At 38.3% G+C, this 14,652-nt stretch overlaps 1 protein-coding gene across 4 annotated transcripts in view; it reads right to left on the reverse strand.

The window, feature by feature from the left end:
• Nucleotides 1-14,652, reverse strand: part of LOC124273790 (protein NDRG3-like) — a 37,560-nt gene that overhangs the window by 7,382 nt on the left and 15,526 nt on the right. For 2 of the 4 annotated variants that reach the window (XM_046709096.1, XM_046709098.1), the window contains 8 exons: nucleotides 11,586-11,693; nucleotides 9,473-9,572; nucleotides 8,857-8,977; nucleotides 6,616-6,654; nucleotides 2,309-2,371; nucleotides 1,434-1,494; nucleotides 768-854; nucleotides 84-161 (listed from right to left, as the gene is read on the reverse strand). In XM_046709096.1, the coding sequence (XP_046565052.1) occupies nucleotides 84-161; nucleotides 768-854; nucleotides 1,434-1,494; nucleotides 2,309-2,371; nucleotides 6,616-6,654; nucleotides 8,857-8,977; nucleotides 9,473-9,572; nucleotides 11,586-11,693 (657 nt within the window). Of the gene's footprint in view, nucleotides 1-83; nucleotides 162-767; nucleotides 855-1,433; nucleotides 1,495-2,308; nucleotides 2,372-6,615; nucleotides 6,655-8,856; nucleotides 8,978-9,472; nucleotides 9,573-11,585; nucleotides 11,694-14,046; nucleotides 14,071-14,652 lie in introns of those variants that run through there. The other 2 variants (XM_046709099.1, XM_046709097.1) reach the window with 2 other exon arrangements.

The following is a 14,652-nucleotide window of genomic DNA, read 5'->3' on the forward strand; positions in this document are numbered from 1 at the left end:
AGCTAGACATCAAAGATTCTACATGGCTGAAAACAAATAACACTGCAATCTTGATAACATCTCAAGTAACCTTGGTTACATACCTGTCCAAACCAGTGCCACAGAAGGTATTCCTCAGTGAAGTTGGTCAGCTGTCCAGAGAACAGGTACCAGGAGTTCATCTGAAATATTTTGGGATATGTATGTGAGTGAGTGAGTGAGTGAGTGAGTGAGTAGTTTTATGTTTTATGCTGCACTCTGCAATATTCCAGCTATATGGCATCAGTCTGTAAATAATCGAGTCTGGACCAGTGATCAACAGCATGAGCATCGATCTGTGCAATTGGGAACCGATGACATGTGTCAACCAAGTCAGTGAGTCTGACCACCTGATCATGTTAGTCACCTCTTACAACAAGCATGGGATACTGAAGATCAATATTCTAACCCGGACTGGAAATGTATGAATGGGGCAGAAACATAACAGTTTTAAATATATTTATTTTGTTGATGGCAATCTATAAACACAATTTAATTAAAGAATTGAATAAAAAAAGTGATTTAAAAAACAAAACAAAACCATGTCAAGTGATTTAAAAAAACAACCCCATGCCAAGTGTCATATTCACCAAAACATGACTCACAATCAGCACTGAAATGAAAAAAGGTATAGAAAGTAGTTCACAAGGGGAAAGGTGTTTGATTTGGCTGTTGTAATTGTCTTCAGTTACCTCAGACATACATACAAACACTGCTGTTTTTACATGACCTGCTCCAAGTTGTCTCACCTTCTGGTATCCCCATTCCATCCAGCCTGCCTGACTGGCAGTAGCATTGACCAGCGCCAGGGAGTCAACTTGGTCCGGGTGAAGCAGCTGAAACCACCACAGAACGTCAATACATGCTTCATACAAGGGGAGGCAGCGCTACAGGCCAGGGCAAACCTGGCTATTCAGGAAACCTGGGGCTATACATCCATAAGTTAAAGAAACAGACAGGTCACATCAATACAGTTAAGCTCACGTGCAAGGATTTGTGACAATTATTTTATGTGGAAAATATGTGGAAAATTACTGCTGGGTATACTTATTTTCACAAACCAAAAGAAGTTAAGAATAACACAATTGTTTTCATATGACTATGGTTAATCTGAATATAAAAAATCATATTCAATAACAGACATTATGTCATGACCATGACCCTGAAATCTGAAAATGTGTAAACGACAGTTTCACTGGAAATGCTTAAATCCTGATGAAATGCGTTTCACAGTGTGTCTTAAGGATGGCTACTATACATTCAAGGAATGACAACTTAATTATTAACCATGTTCACTCTGTGACCAATGTTTGCTAAATTTAAGTTGTATTTGTTCTAACTGTACACTGAGAAGTAGACAGCTGAATGTTTGTAATTAGTTATGCACAAAACCTTCCACGATTGTGTCTACTTACTGAATATCGAGTGAGGATGTTGGCTCCAGTGCCGACTCCAAAGCCAATGAATCTCTTCAGCCTGTAACAACAGTGTGCAAATGAGGTGAATTTCAGTTATCATCTCCACATCAATAACTGGAATTTATAAACAGCTGTAGAAAAGAAGCAGTACCTTCTGTTGACAAATGTGAAGTTTGGTTTAATTTCATGTTCAAGACTTCTGCACTTATACAACAAGGTGCAAGGTGTAAGTGGAACTCAAAAGTCTCATAATGACCATCGATTCACGTAACAGGGAGACAACACCAGACAAATCATCCAACCCACAACGTCACCTGACATTAGAAAAAGCTGCGAGTACTTTGTTCCTTGAATGCTTGGGTGACAAAGTGTGAGCCACACTATGTCAACAAGTGTGACATCCTTATCTATTGTGAAGTCACTAAATTGCATGTCAAAAATGCTGGCTGTATTGCAGTATCAATAGTGTCTGCATCAAGTAAACAATAAGATAAACAATAATGTTAACGTAAACAATAACGTAAACAATAACATTTGGTTCAGAGGAACAGGTTATATTGATGGACAACTTCCTTATTGTAAAGGTTTCGACGTAGATGCTTTAACCATTATCACGTAAATGAAACACTGAAGGTTTGCATCTATTGCAATGAAAAGTTGTCAATCCATACAACTTGTTTGTCTTCATCATACCAGCTTCTAAATGCCACTTAAAGGAGAAACAATGGGTTTGTCAAATCAATATTACATTTGTGCTTCTTACTGTATATTCTTTACTCTAGTATCATGAAGTATTCCATAAATATGATGCCATATAGTCAAATACTCAAATACTTCCAAGTAACATTCTAACCAAGTGTTCAAAACCTTACCCGTAATGCTCCACAACTGAGTGAACGCCCTCTGCCAGTTCATCCATGGTTGGAAAGACAAACCTGTAACACACCAGACAAACCAACATGAAATACAGTACTTCAGTCAGTGAGGCTCACTTGCATTCAGCAGTATTCCGGTCTTACTACAGGGAGGACTTCCGTGATGTGCCCACATTCCAGATAATGAGTCCACGATGTTTCAAGGTCATGAGAAGATAGCATGATGTTGTACATGGTTTGAACATTGACTAAATAAAACTGTTGACAGATGGGTCTCATGAACAGATGTGTACGGGGTATCATGCTTCAATGTGTTCAAGTTTATAGCTTACTTCATTCAAGACTTGAAAATGAAAACATGGAGTGTAACTGAACGAGTCACTCAGTCTGCCCACCATCTTCCTTTATTCACATCTAATGACAAGATTAGGTTGCTAGGGATCTTATCCATCCCCAAGTCAAAATCCCCATACCAGGTCAAGAGAGTATGTGTCACCTCTGAAATCTATCATGATTATTATGATCATGCTTTCAATTTTACTGTTGTGAGATTTAAGAAAGTCCTTCACTTTGTACAAAGAGATTTTAACATTTCACTGGAAACTATATAATATTATTGCATCAGAATTCAAGTGCATATAATTTCCTCTCACATAAAATCAATATATAAATATGCAAACAAATTAGAAAAATAATATATTCACGATCCATTAAAAGAAGAATCATGTTGGTGATGAATTTGAATCAATAACTCCTTCATTCTAACTATAACAATAACTATCTTCTACAACTCTAAGGAGTACTTCACAACACAAGCACAACATTTACAACAAACACCCATGCATGCACGTTTATATAACCCACGTTTTCTTGAAATGGTTGTGAATCAAGTTAATTTGACTAGACATTAATCCGCTGTATAAAGATTCCCCAAATAATATATGTGTATATTTTTTCCAGTTAGTACCTGCAATGTCTTGTCATTACACAAACACAGAACAGCATTATATAATAACATTATGTAACATGAAATATGTGCTAATTGCTCTTGATATCAGCCCCAGGCATTATACATGTTATCACAATGGGTCAATTAAGCTGCATATGACTGGTCAGACAGGTTGCTGGTGGTGACCTCAGGTCATGTCCTGACCAATGTCCTCAGGTATGTTAGACAGACATGATAAACTCTCGTTATAGCCTCGGGCTATAACCTAACATGGCTGGAGTATAGTGCTATTATTCAAATGGACACAATGCTGAATTAGTAGCCTCCAGTGTGGAGACAAGAGTCTACAACAGCCAGGTCAATGACAATGTTGTGAAGACATGGTCACCTTAAACATGCTTAGGAAATTACTCATTATTAAATGGTTATGAAATACATACGCCAAAAATAAAACAAGATTGTCCAAAAACTAAATAAATTCAATAAGTATCAACTTTAAAGTTAACTTGCTACTAATGAATCATAAACCTGCAAGATTAACTTGACAAGACTTTGTTTAGTCTTTGTAGTGGATGTTTGGACACTACTTCCAGCCGAATCAGTCGTCATATACACCAACAAACTTTTGATAGCAGCAGTCTTGGAGAACAGGAATTGGTTTGAGTTTCAACTGTGAGAAGTTTCGTTTAATTAGCAATTAACATGATCAGGTTGCAAATGGTCCTGGTTTAATGATCCAATCAGCTACAAAATAATATTGCTCACATTCATGGGATAACAACTAACACTGAAAGAAAGCCACATAATGACTGTCCCGGAGAGCGGAAGGTCGTGGGTTCGATCCCCGACCGCGTCATACCAAAAGACGTTAAAATATGGTACTTGTTGGTCCCTGCCTGGCGCTCGGCATTAATGGGTACAACAAGGACTGGTCGACTCGGAGTCAGTATAATGTGTCTGAGTGGGGTATTCATGCTTCACTGTGGCATGGTATCTCAGTGGGCTAGCACTATAAAACCAGCTTCAGTCTGGGCTAGTACAAGCAGCCACATATACACATACACACGCATGCACGTCGTCATATGAGCGAAATATTCTCAAGTACGATGTAAAACCCAATTTCACCTCACCTCACATAATGACTGTCAATTCTTTTCAGTTCTTATTTTTCAATTTTGCTATGACGCAGCTTGCTGTTAGTACTTGCTAACAACAACAGGCCTTCCATTTTGAAGGCTGAATGTGGACCATACCTCAGTTAATCTATCAATGCAGCACAGCTTGCTGAGTGATCCAGGCAAACCAGTATTTGAATATGTGAGAAACTGACCAGACCTTCAGAAAAACAACCACTTTTCACAACAGCATTCAGTCATTCTATGATTTTTGTTGCTTGAGTAATATGCATATTTGATCTCTGCCCTGGAATCTTCACTAAATGACTGACTGACTGACTGAGTTTTAGCAATATTCCAGCAACATCACGGCGGTGACACCAGAAATGGGCTTCACACATTGTGCCCATGTGGGGATTCGAACCTGGGTCTTTGGCGTTACGAGCCAACGCTTTAACCACTAAGCTACCCCACCGCCCCTTCACTAAATGACACTAAATCTAACTCAAACAAACATAAGAATTGGTCAGTAGATCTGTATATAACCAAATGAAGACTAACATGCACCAAAAAGCTATAAACTTACAAAAAAACAACCTGATCAAAACCTAAACATGATGCACTACAGAAACAATATGGAACAACTTTCATTGTGCAACACAACATCAGTGTATTATACACATGCAACATGAAAAAGGTCAACCTCACTGAGATTATATTGCTCCACAAATAACATACATGATATACACGGCACATCTTATATACTTCTACAAATAACATACATCATACTCACTACCCATATTTGTATGCCCATTCATTTTGTATAAAAATCAAACACTGTTTTGAATGTTTGAGACCAATATTTCATTACTGGATCATAAATTAAATACCTATGACAGGAGCTAGTTTTGCTGCGAGCAATATTCTGCCAGCGTTACAGCGCTAACATAGTTATTTTCGCTAATCAACCTCTATAGACCCTCTATAATTCCATGCATGCAATGCTGAAAAGCCAAAACCCAAACAAAAAAAAGCTCAACAACTACAGCACCCTCATTTTCTTCCCACAAAGGTTACTTGTCATATCTTCCTACGAACCTCTGTTCTAATACGGCCCTTTCATGGTGCGAGTGTTCAGTATTCGTGATTGGTTGCAATCAGATTTAGTTGTGCAATCAGCGACGTTGTTTCAAAAGTGATCATTCGCAAGGCCTCGGTAATTTCCGTATGTTTCGAGAAAACTAAACCTATTCCCCCTGCGCGATGCGCAAACGTTTCTCCTAGACAGAACTCAGTCATGTTATGGCGGATCAGTGGCGTCTCCATCGCCCTTGTTGACAACGGACATGCTAGCCATTAAACGTCATGTGTGTAACATCAACACAAGTCCCCGGCAGAGGAGGGATATTTGTGGCCCCACATTTGCTTGTGTTAGTCAAGTTGAATCTAAGTCAATGTAACACGTGTTCTGATTGGATAGAAAGAAGGGAGATCATTCGTGTTGCTATCTTTTGCCGCTAGGGGATTTTACAAGAACCGGGAAATATGGCCGTATTAGGAAGATATGACAAGTAACCTCTGTGGGAAGAGAATGCTGCACCCTATCCAGTACCCCCAGCTTATACACAAACGCACGACTACAAAAAAAGCTGAACACTGACAACAAATTATGAATGGTAAATTGCCATTGGTACCTTATATATCACAAAATAGCCCTGTGTCAGCACCTTTAATGTGTGTACATAGTTAATTAGATTTGTTCAGCTGTCAATGCCATGTTACAAGTCATTGTCTTGAAACATTCACACAATATGACATGAAAAAAGGGGGAGTTTTTTAAAAATAAAATAGGAAAGCAATTTTTCACTGCATTCATATAAAAGGCATTTGCTGCTAAAAATGTCCATTTCTAGATTTAATGTACCCTGTTCAGGTATGACATTAGTTGCATGGAAAGAAAGCATGGACATATGCCCATGATTTTTAACCACTGTATTCCAATCTTGTCGGCATACAAAAAGTAAAGATCTATTAAATCAAAAGTACGAAAGTAAGTACATGTGTGACTAATAACTCGTTTCATAGTGGCAAATATAAACTAAACAATTGCTGCAAAAAACTTTGCATTATATTACACATTTGTGATGAGGGAGGGTTTGGCGAACCAATGAGGGTGGATTGAGAGACGTGAACATGTGTTAGGTGGTACACAGTGCACACAAGTCACATGACCTACGTACCTGCTACCTAGAGAATCAGGATTACCCAGAACATCGTGTCTGTTAGGAGGAACGGCAAGAGATTATATAGGTTGCATATCAACTACAGGCTATAGACATGTATGTCATTCCAATCTGTAGTATAGCGACACACTATCTACAAGATGCAAGACATGCATATAAACAAACACTACGAATGAGTATGTCAACATTATACACTCTGAAAATAAACATTTGTCAGTAGAATGGTTAACACAACTACAGTTGGTTAGTAGAAATACAAGCATTCACACAGAAACATTAATAAAACACAAACTGTCAAGTATATGCTCATAGACCGTGATGTTTAAGATTCTTCAAATGGTCTTCACCACAACTATGATGAAGTTTTGCAGTCTATCCTATAATACTTCATAAGTATAGGTGACTTGGATGAAATCTTTTACCAACGAGTGAACTTAAAAATATGCAACCCTGCTTCATTGGATTAACTTTTTAACAATCCTTTGAAAATAGCATGGCCCATTTTACATGACCGTCAATGCAAAACTGTTGAAATATATTGTTAAAAATACAATCAATATTAACTATATAACATGGCTTTCAAGTCAACTAATTTTTCACTCATACCGTTTTTTTGTAGCAAGTTGACAATTCCTCGGGACAAAATATTAAGTCGGCTGAGTAGGTTGACTAGCGATAATATAAAAGGGCATCCCTCTAAAATTCAAAATGTACAAGCCCTTTACAGGTATATTAGGATGCTTGCTGGACATAACAGGCTAATGCACATGTCTATGCACGCTATTATTTTACAGATTTTGCTGATAACCCCCTCATGTTCCTACACTATCTCCTCCATACTGGCTTAATATGGAAAGACATGATTTTGGCAGAACATGTTGAGTAGAACAAAAAAATGACTGCTTGTCTGTCATAATTTAATTCGTGTGAATAGGCTCTTACATGTTAATGTTAAACAAACCTATTGGACAACTGACTCATCACAAACACATTGTAGTCATTCCATTCCAACATGCGTTGTTACAGACACAAGGTTGCGTCATGCTGGTATATACTATGGAGGACTCTGCTGATACAAGAAGTATCACACAGGTGATGTGCTAGCCTGGTAACTATGGCTGACATCAGACAGATGTTTGGTGTTACTATGTTACCAGCAGCCATACTCCCAGGTGGATGCTGCCATGAGTGGCTACACTCTGTTGTTGTGCTTGAAGTACTTTGGTTTCAGTGCTGACACAGCTGCTGTCTGCAATTGGCTGTTGTGGCTACTACACAGACTTACTCTTGCTAGCATCGACACAGGTGGCTGAACTGCTATTGTGAGAATGCACATGCTAGACTTACTGTAGACATACATGGCTTAAAACAGTTGTGAGTGACACACATGCTAGACTTACTCTTGCTCGCGTCGAGACAGGTGACTTTAATCACTTGTTGTGAATGACACACATGCTTGACTTACTCTGGTTAGTGTCAAGACAAATTGCTTTACTCAGTTGTGGGCCTGATACACAAGCTAGACTTACTCTTGCTAGCGTCATCACAGATGGCTTTACTCAGTTGTGGGCCTGATACACATGCTTGACTTACTCATGTTAGTGACAAGACAGATGGCTTTACTCAGTTGTGGGTCTGATACACATGCTTGACTTACTCTGGTTAGTGACAAGACAGATGGCTTTACTCAGTTGTTGGAGTGATACACATGCTTGACTTACTCTGGTTAGTGACAAGACAGATGGCTTTACTCAGTTGTTGTGAGTGAAACACATGCTAGACTTACTCTGGTTAGTGTCAACACCGATGGCTTTACTCAGTTGTGCCTGATACACATACTTGACTTACTCTGGTTAGTGTCAACACCGATTGCTTTACTCAGTTGTTGTGCCTGATACACAAGCTAGACTTACTCTGGTTAGTGACAAGACCGATGGCTTTACTCAGTTGTTGTGAGTGATACACATGCATGACTTACTCTGGTTAGCGTCAACACCGATGGCTTTACTCAGTTGTTGTGAGTGACACACAAGCTAGACTTACTCTGGTTAGTGACAAGACAGATGGCTTTACTCAGTTGTTGTGAGTGAAACACATGCTAGACTTACTCTGGTTAGTGTCAACACCGATGGCTTTACTCAGTTGTTGTGCCTGATACACATGCTTGACTTACTCTGGTTAGTGACAAGACAGGTGGCTTTACTCAGTTGTTGTGAGTGACACACATGCTAGACTTACTCTGGTTTCAGTTGGAGAGCTCCTTCCTCTTGCCCTGGTGCATTGACATGGTAGACGCAGAAGTGTCGTAATATTGGCTGCATGTCTGCATAGCTGAAGAACCCTTGAAAACAGGTCGCGTCTGCAACACATTACAAGGAGGAAATGAATAAACAGCTTTAGGAGGAAGACTCCTTGCCCTCTCACACCCTTCTGACAGCAGGATACTGAGACAGTATTTCATCAGCCCCATTTGTCAATAATTATGTATTTTATTCTTCTGAAAACCAGAGAAATGTGGCTCCTTGAAAATGCCCAGCAAGTCTTTCAAAACTCAACACCTCAACTGAACAAAATACATTGATTTCACATCTTGAAACAAAGATAAGTACGGGATAATCTCATTAAATTCAGATCTTAGAGCTTGAGCTAGAGGTCATCCTATTCTCTGTCACATCTGAATGACCTTGAAAGTCTGAATATGTCTTCAAATCATGTAATCCTACCTCAAAAAGATTAACACAGAGCAATCAAAACTGCAGTTACTGTCTATATGACTGATTCTGAATACCAGACACCATCTATGTCAGATTTCAATCAGATATGCTACACTGAAAATGGAAGAGACTTGACTTACGGTTGAGTCCAATGTCATGAAAGGTGAGGATGGCCATCTTGGATCGGTCCCCCTGAATGGCCACATGCATGTTGCCATATGGAGTCTCGATATCATCCTCCTGCAACCCAAAAAACCATAACATGATTTGCATTTTAGAAGATGCTATTTGATGAACAGAGAGACTGGGTTTCATCTGAAAATGTGTTTCATGTGTGTTTATCCACCTGATTAAAAAACAATAAAAAGAAGATGAAACCCAGAAAAGTCTCCCTGTTCAGATGAATTGTTGTTTACTCACAACACCATACAGCATGTTTCAACAGTCTGTGCCAAACATGTTTATGTTAAACCTTGTATTTGGGCATCATTGTCACAAGAGTAAGAATGTGTACATTCTTGATAAACTGATCATACTAGACTGGAAGACATTTCACCAGACCTGTGATTCAGACTAGGGGATTAATTATGTTGAGTACAAGTAAAATTTCAGTGATGGTAGTCCTTTTAGGGCCATAATTATGAACGAGCTCTGATCTTGCTAAAAAACTGGAACTGAATAAAACTGACACAAAATACAACATTGCTGTCTCATTTGACAAATAGGACTAGCTGCCAGCAGTAAGGAGTAATGAAAGATGGTTTATAGTAGTCCTCGGGACCAGTCTGTATAAAAGCTATAGGATTTCCATGGCTGTTGTGTATTGTGAAAGATATATGGTAACATTCATAACAACTCCTGACTAGTCCTACATTACACACCATGCAGTGACAAGTGCTTGTATATTCCCTAGCTATGTATTTTATGATTGATATTGACAACTCTACTCTCCTAACACGTCTAAGTAGGTACTTCTGCTAAATTGGGGGTTCTGCAGACATTCAAGGACAAAATATGAAATGGCTACTTTCAACTGATTTGCATGACCTGTGCTGTTTTAAACCTTGTGACGATAGTGATCATCTTAGAACCAAGATGGTCCAAACTGAATAACTTTAGCAACTGTACTGCAAACATTTGATTAAACTTTGGAAATCATATTCAGTATTGATTTTAGAGTTATTATATGAATTTAAGTTTCTGAGCATATTAGACACAAGAACCAGAGGAGTGGCTCAAAGGACACATGAGAAACAAATGCAGATCTCACAACCCTGTTTCGCTTCAAAATAGCACCAACATGGACTGCATATATGTGTCCATGAATATATAAATCAACAAGTGTAGAAGTGAGCACAGCTCACATACCCCCGCTTCCCCCTTTGGGACATGGAAATGACTGATATTGATATATATAATGTGACAAGGATCAGCAGCTCACAAGACTTTCTCCTTGACTCTACTAAACTTTATATACATGTTAGATAATAGTTTTGCCATGTACTGATTACAGTAATAATTTATGGAAACATTATTTTGTTGTGTTTTCCGTGGAAACCTGACATACAACTGAACTTGACTGTCTCATGTTGCACACAATGAAGTGGAAGTGGACGTAGATGAAGAATGTCACTGACCCATGTTGCACACAATAAAGTGGACGTTGGTGAAGAATGTTACTGACTCTCATGTTGCACAATTTAAAATTTAAAATAGCAAAAGGCACATCAATGGGTAATGATTAACATGTGTGTGAAGTTTGGTGAACCTAGCATGTAAACTTTAAGAGATATGCTCCGGACAAAACCATCAAATACATTTGGCACTAAGTCGTGTTTCCATGGAAACAGCAAAAACAAAACAAACTTCTGAAAAAACTTTAAAATAGCAAAAGGCACATCAATGGGTAATGATTAACATGTGTGTGAAGTTTGGTGAACCTAGCATGTAAACTTTAAGAGATATGCTCCGGACAAAGTTTACGGACGGACGGACGGACGGACGGACGGACAGAATGAACGCTATATACCCCGTTACTTCGTAGCGAGGGTATAAATATATCAATAATCTAAAACTATTATACAAACATTTAAATAACAGTCAACCAAAGACATGCATTGCAATTGTTGCGTTTCAGTGGCATGGGCACAAATTGCGTTCAGGCCAAAAGTATACTAAGTAAAAGGCCTTCTGATACATAATAATTCTTGTCATTCCACAAAATGTCCAGTAAAATACTCAAAACTTGCTTACCTGAATCAAGATGGCTGTGGCATCTGCGTTTTCGAACGACCTTGGTTTAGGGTCAGTGCTGTCAATGCTTGTCAGCTCAATGTCTGTCAGTTTCTCCATAGTTCTCCGCTGTCACAGATAATATTCACAATATAACACTTTGATCAGAAAAACTTCAATAACACTCCCGCTGAAATTTCCAAAAACTATTGACTGCAAAGACCAGTAGAAACAAATTCTGAAGTGAACACGAAGTTTTGACAATCTTCCACGCCAAGCAAAGTTAGAGTGGGTGTTTATAACGGGATGGGGGAAGACTGACTGGGGGGGGGAAGGAGGTTTGTGAGAGGGGAAAGGCATTGTTGTTACCAGCTCTATAAATAAACCATCATATCCTCGTGGAATATGGCCAAGGGCCTACCACACTTGTCAATATACTTTCAAGATGATCCAACACGGACTTAACCAATGGGGAGAAGCAGGTGGGTTATGTTTCAAGCTGGCATTTCAATTTGATGGATAGTTTCAATGGCGGTCCAGTAACATGTCATGAAGTTCACCATTGTACTTAAAGAGCACTTCCATCTATAGGCTTTACTACCACTCGTGACTATGTTAAATGTTATGTTGACCATAACATAAGATAGTAATAGGTTGTAATTGGAGAGCTCATCAATACTTAAGTGGTAAACTATACCTTGTGGGACATGGGTACATTCTGTAACACTTCCAGGAAACATACCCATGAAATTAAAGGTAACCAAAAGTGTGTCCTTTATTTTACTAATCTCTAGTGGATGATATTTTCTTAAAGATCTATCAATACACAAAGCGCTATGAAAATGTTCAAAATATCTGTTCATGAAATTTACTCTTTCTACAAGGCAAAATTAAATGACCTCATCAATAGTCAGCTGGTGTCAAGTTTGAACTGGGGAATATTGGTCACTTTCTGTATAATTACATCAGTCAATCGCAATCAGTTGGTATGGGATAGGAAAACAATTAAAAACGTGAAAAAGTTTCACAAGTATATCAAACACAGTTTTAAAGCCTGTTGCTGTTACAAGTTTACCTTGTAGATGGCTTATGCCATGTACAGGAAAGTAAACAGCACTTGACCACCATCCAAGGAACCAACCCCTGATGAGGAGAAAGTAGGCCTTATTTGTACCACGGGATCATATGCCATGTTTACCACTGCTATCAACATGACATTTTTCAATTAATGAAAATTTGCTTTGTCATAGATATGCCTGGCCAGCGCGTGTGACTTTGCATGTTGATGGGGACAATGGGTGTTTGCCGTCTAGAGATCGCATATCCAGGAGGAACCGCCTTCTGTCACAACCTGCGTGCCGTACTGGTTCAACATGCTCACATCACAGTGACCATGCTATATTCATTACTGGATTACAATGCTACACAGAGTACAATGACGACGATGGAAGCATAAGGAAGAGGCCACAAGGTGAATATAAATCATTTCAAAACGTAAACACTGCTTCCAAATCTATAATATATTTTTGGGGGGTAAGGTTGGGTCCAAATTTTACTTTGATTTTTTAACTGTATCATCAAGGTTTGCACTTCTTGTTTATCTATATGTGGTGTAACAATTTCCCCAAACATTAGTATCAAAGAATAGATGTGTGCAGATAATCAAACACACAACCAATTGATCTTTCAATATAAGAAACCGAAGTACTGTTCTATTGTTGAGTCTGTTTTCTATTCAACAATACAATATAGTCCATCTCATTCAGGATTACATGATTGATGAGGTAAACGCCCATGGCCTACTATAACAAGCATAAAACCTGAACAACCCATAAATCAAACAACAATATTGGAATAATGCAACAAGTCACAATCTTCTACATTATGAAAATAAACAATACTTCATACCAATGAACATGAAAAAACTATGAAATAAAACAAATTTCAAGAACAGAAACTAAAGACCCAATTTGACCTTATCAGGATAGTTGTGACCTACCTTTGTTGTTTAACAATACAACTTCTCCAAGATACTGTTCAAAACAGGTACAGCCCAGCCAAAGGTATAATGACAATGTGCTGCTCAGAAGACAGCTCACAATACACACTGCCTCAAACCCTTTGGTGCTGATCGTAATTTAGCCTACATCTAGTTTGACTAGACTATGAAGTGGACACAACTGCTGGAGGCAATACGTGACACCATACCTTTCCTCGGGCTTATATTCACCATGTTCCTCCATGTCTCTGAATAATCATGCAATGAAAGCAGAACCATCCCCTTGATAATAATCTTGTACTTCATAGTCCTAGTTCATCACTAACCACTGGTGACCAGCGTCCACAATACCATGGCAGTCTTAGATTTAGGAATACTAATTCAATATTTGAAACAAACATAGCACAGAAGAAAATTATTATTCATGTAGAATTACCAGCACTGATAACATAATGGATAAAGAAAGTAAATTTACAAACTTACAGATGAAGAAATCCAGAGAATGTGAATGATGTAAAACTGAAAGAAGTATCACTCACTGAAGAACGAAAACAAAATGGCAGAGAACGAAGACAGGAAAATGAATAATGGCCTGTCTTTTTGTGTGTCAGAGGTCACATTGTGCAACGTTAACTTCTTCCCCGAGGAGACTTAAGCTTTTGTTTCTACATGAGTACACACCATAGTCATGTCACGACTGTGGTTATGTCACAAGATGGATACCGTTGATGGATACTGGTGACAGACAGACAATCGAGTATTCAAGGGAGCCACACACAACAAGGTAAGAAATATTCAGTACATATACATGTTTCTTATTTGATGAGAGAATGCTTCTAACATGTCTACAAAAGAATATATTTAAACTAAAACCTTAATGTTTACATTTTTCATACATAGGATCTTAAAAATATTTTGATGTTCATATTTTTTGTACAAATGATCTTGAAAATACGTCTGACATCTATGAACATAAAATACGATGATTTATATCACATTAGATTATAAATACTATATTTTGGTTGATGCATACGCATTCATCTTTAGTGAACAGAGATTAAATAAACACATTATGAAGTTATTGTCAAT

Source organism: Haliotis rubra, unplaced genomic scaffold (assembly GCF_003918875.1).
Source record: "Haliotis rubra isolate DU_JTF1 unplaced genomic scaffold, ASM391887v1 Scf184, whole genome shotgun sequence".
Lineage (NCBI taxonomy): Eukaryota > Metazoa > Mollusca > Gastropoda > Lepetellida > Haliotidae > Haliotis > Haliotis rubra.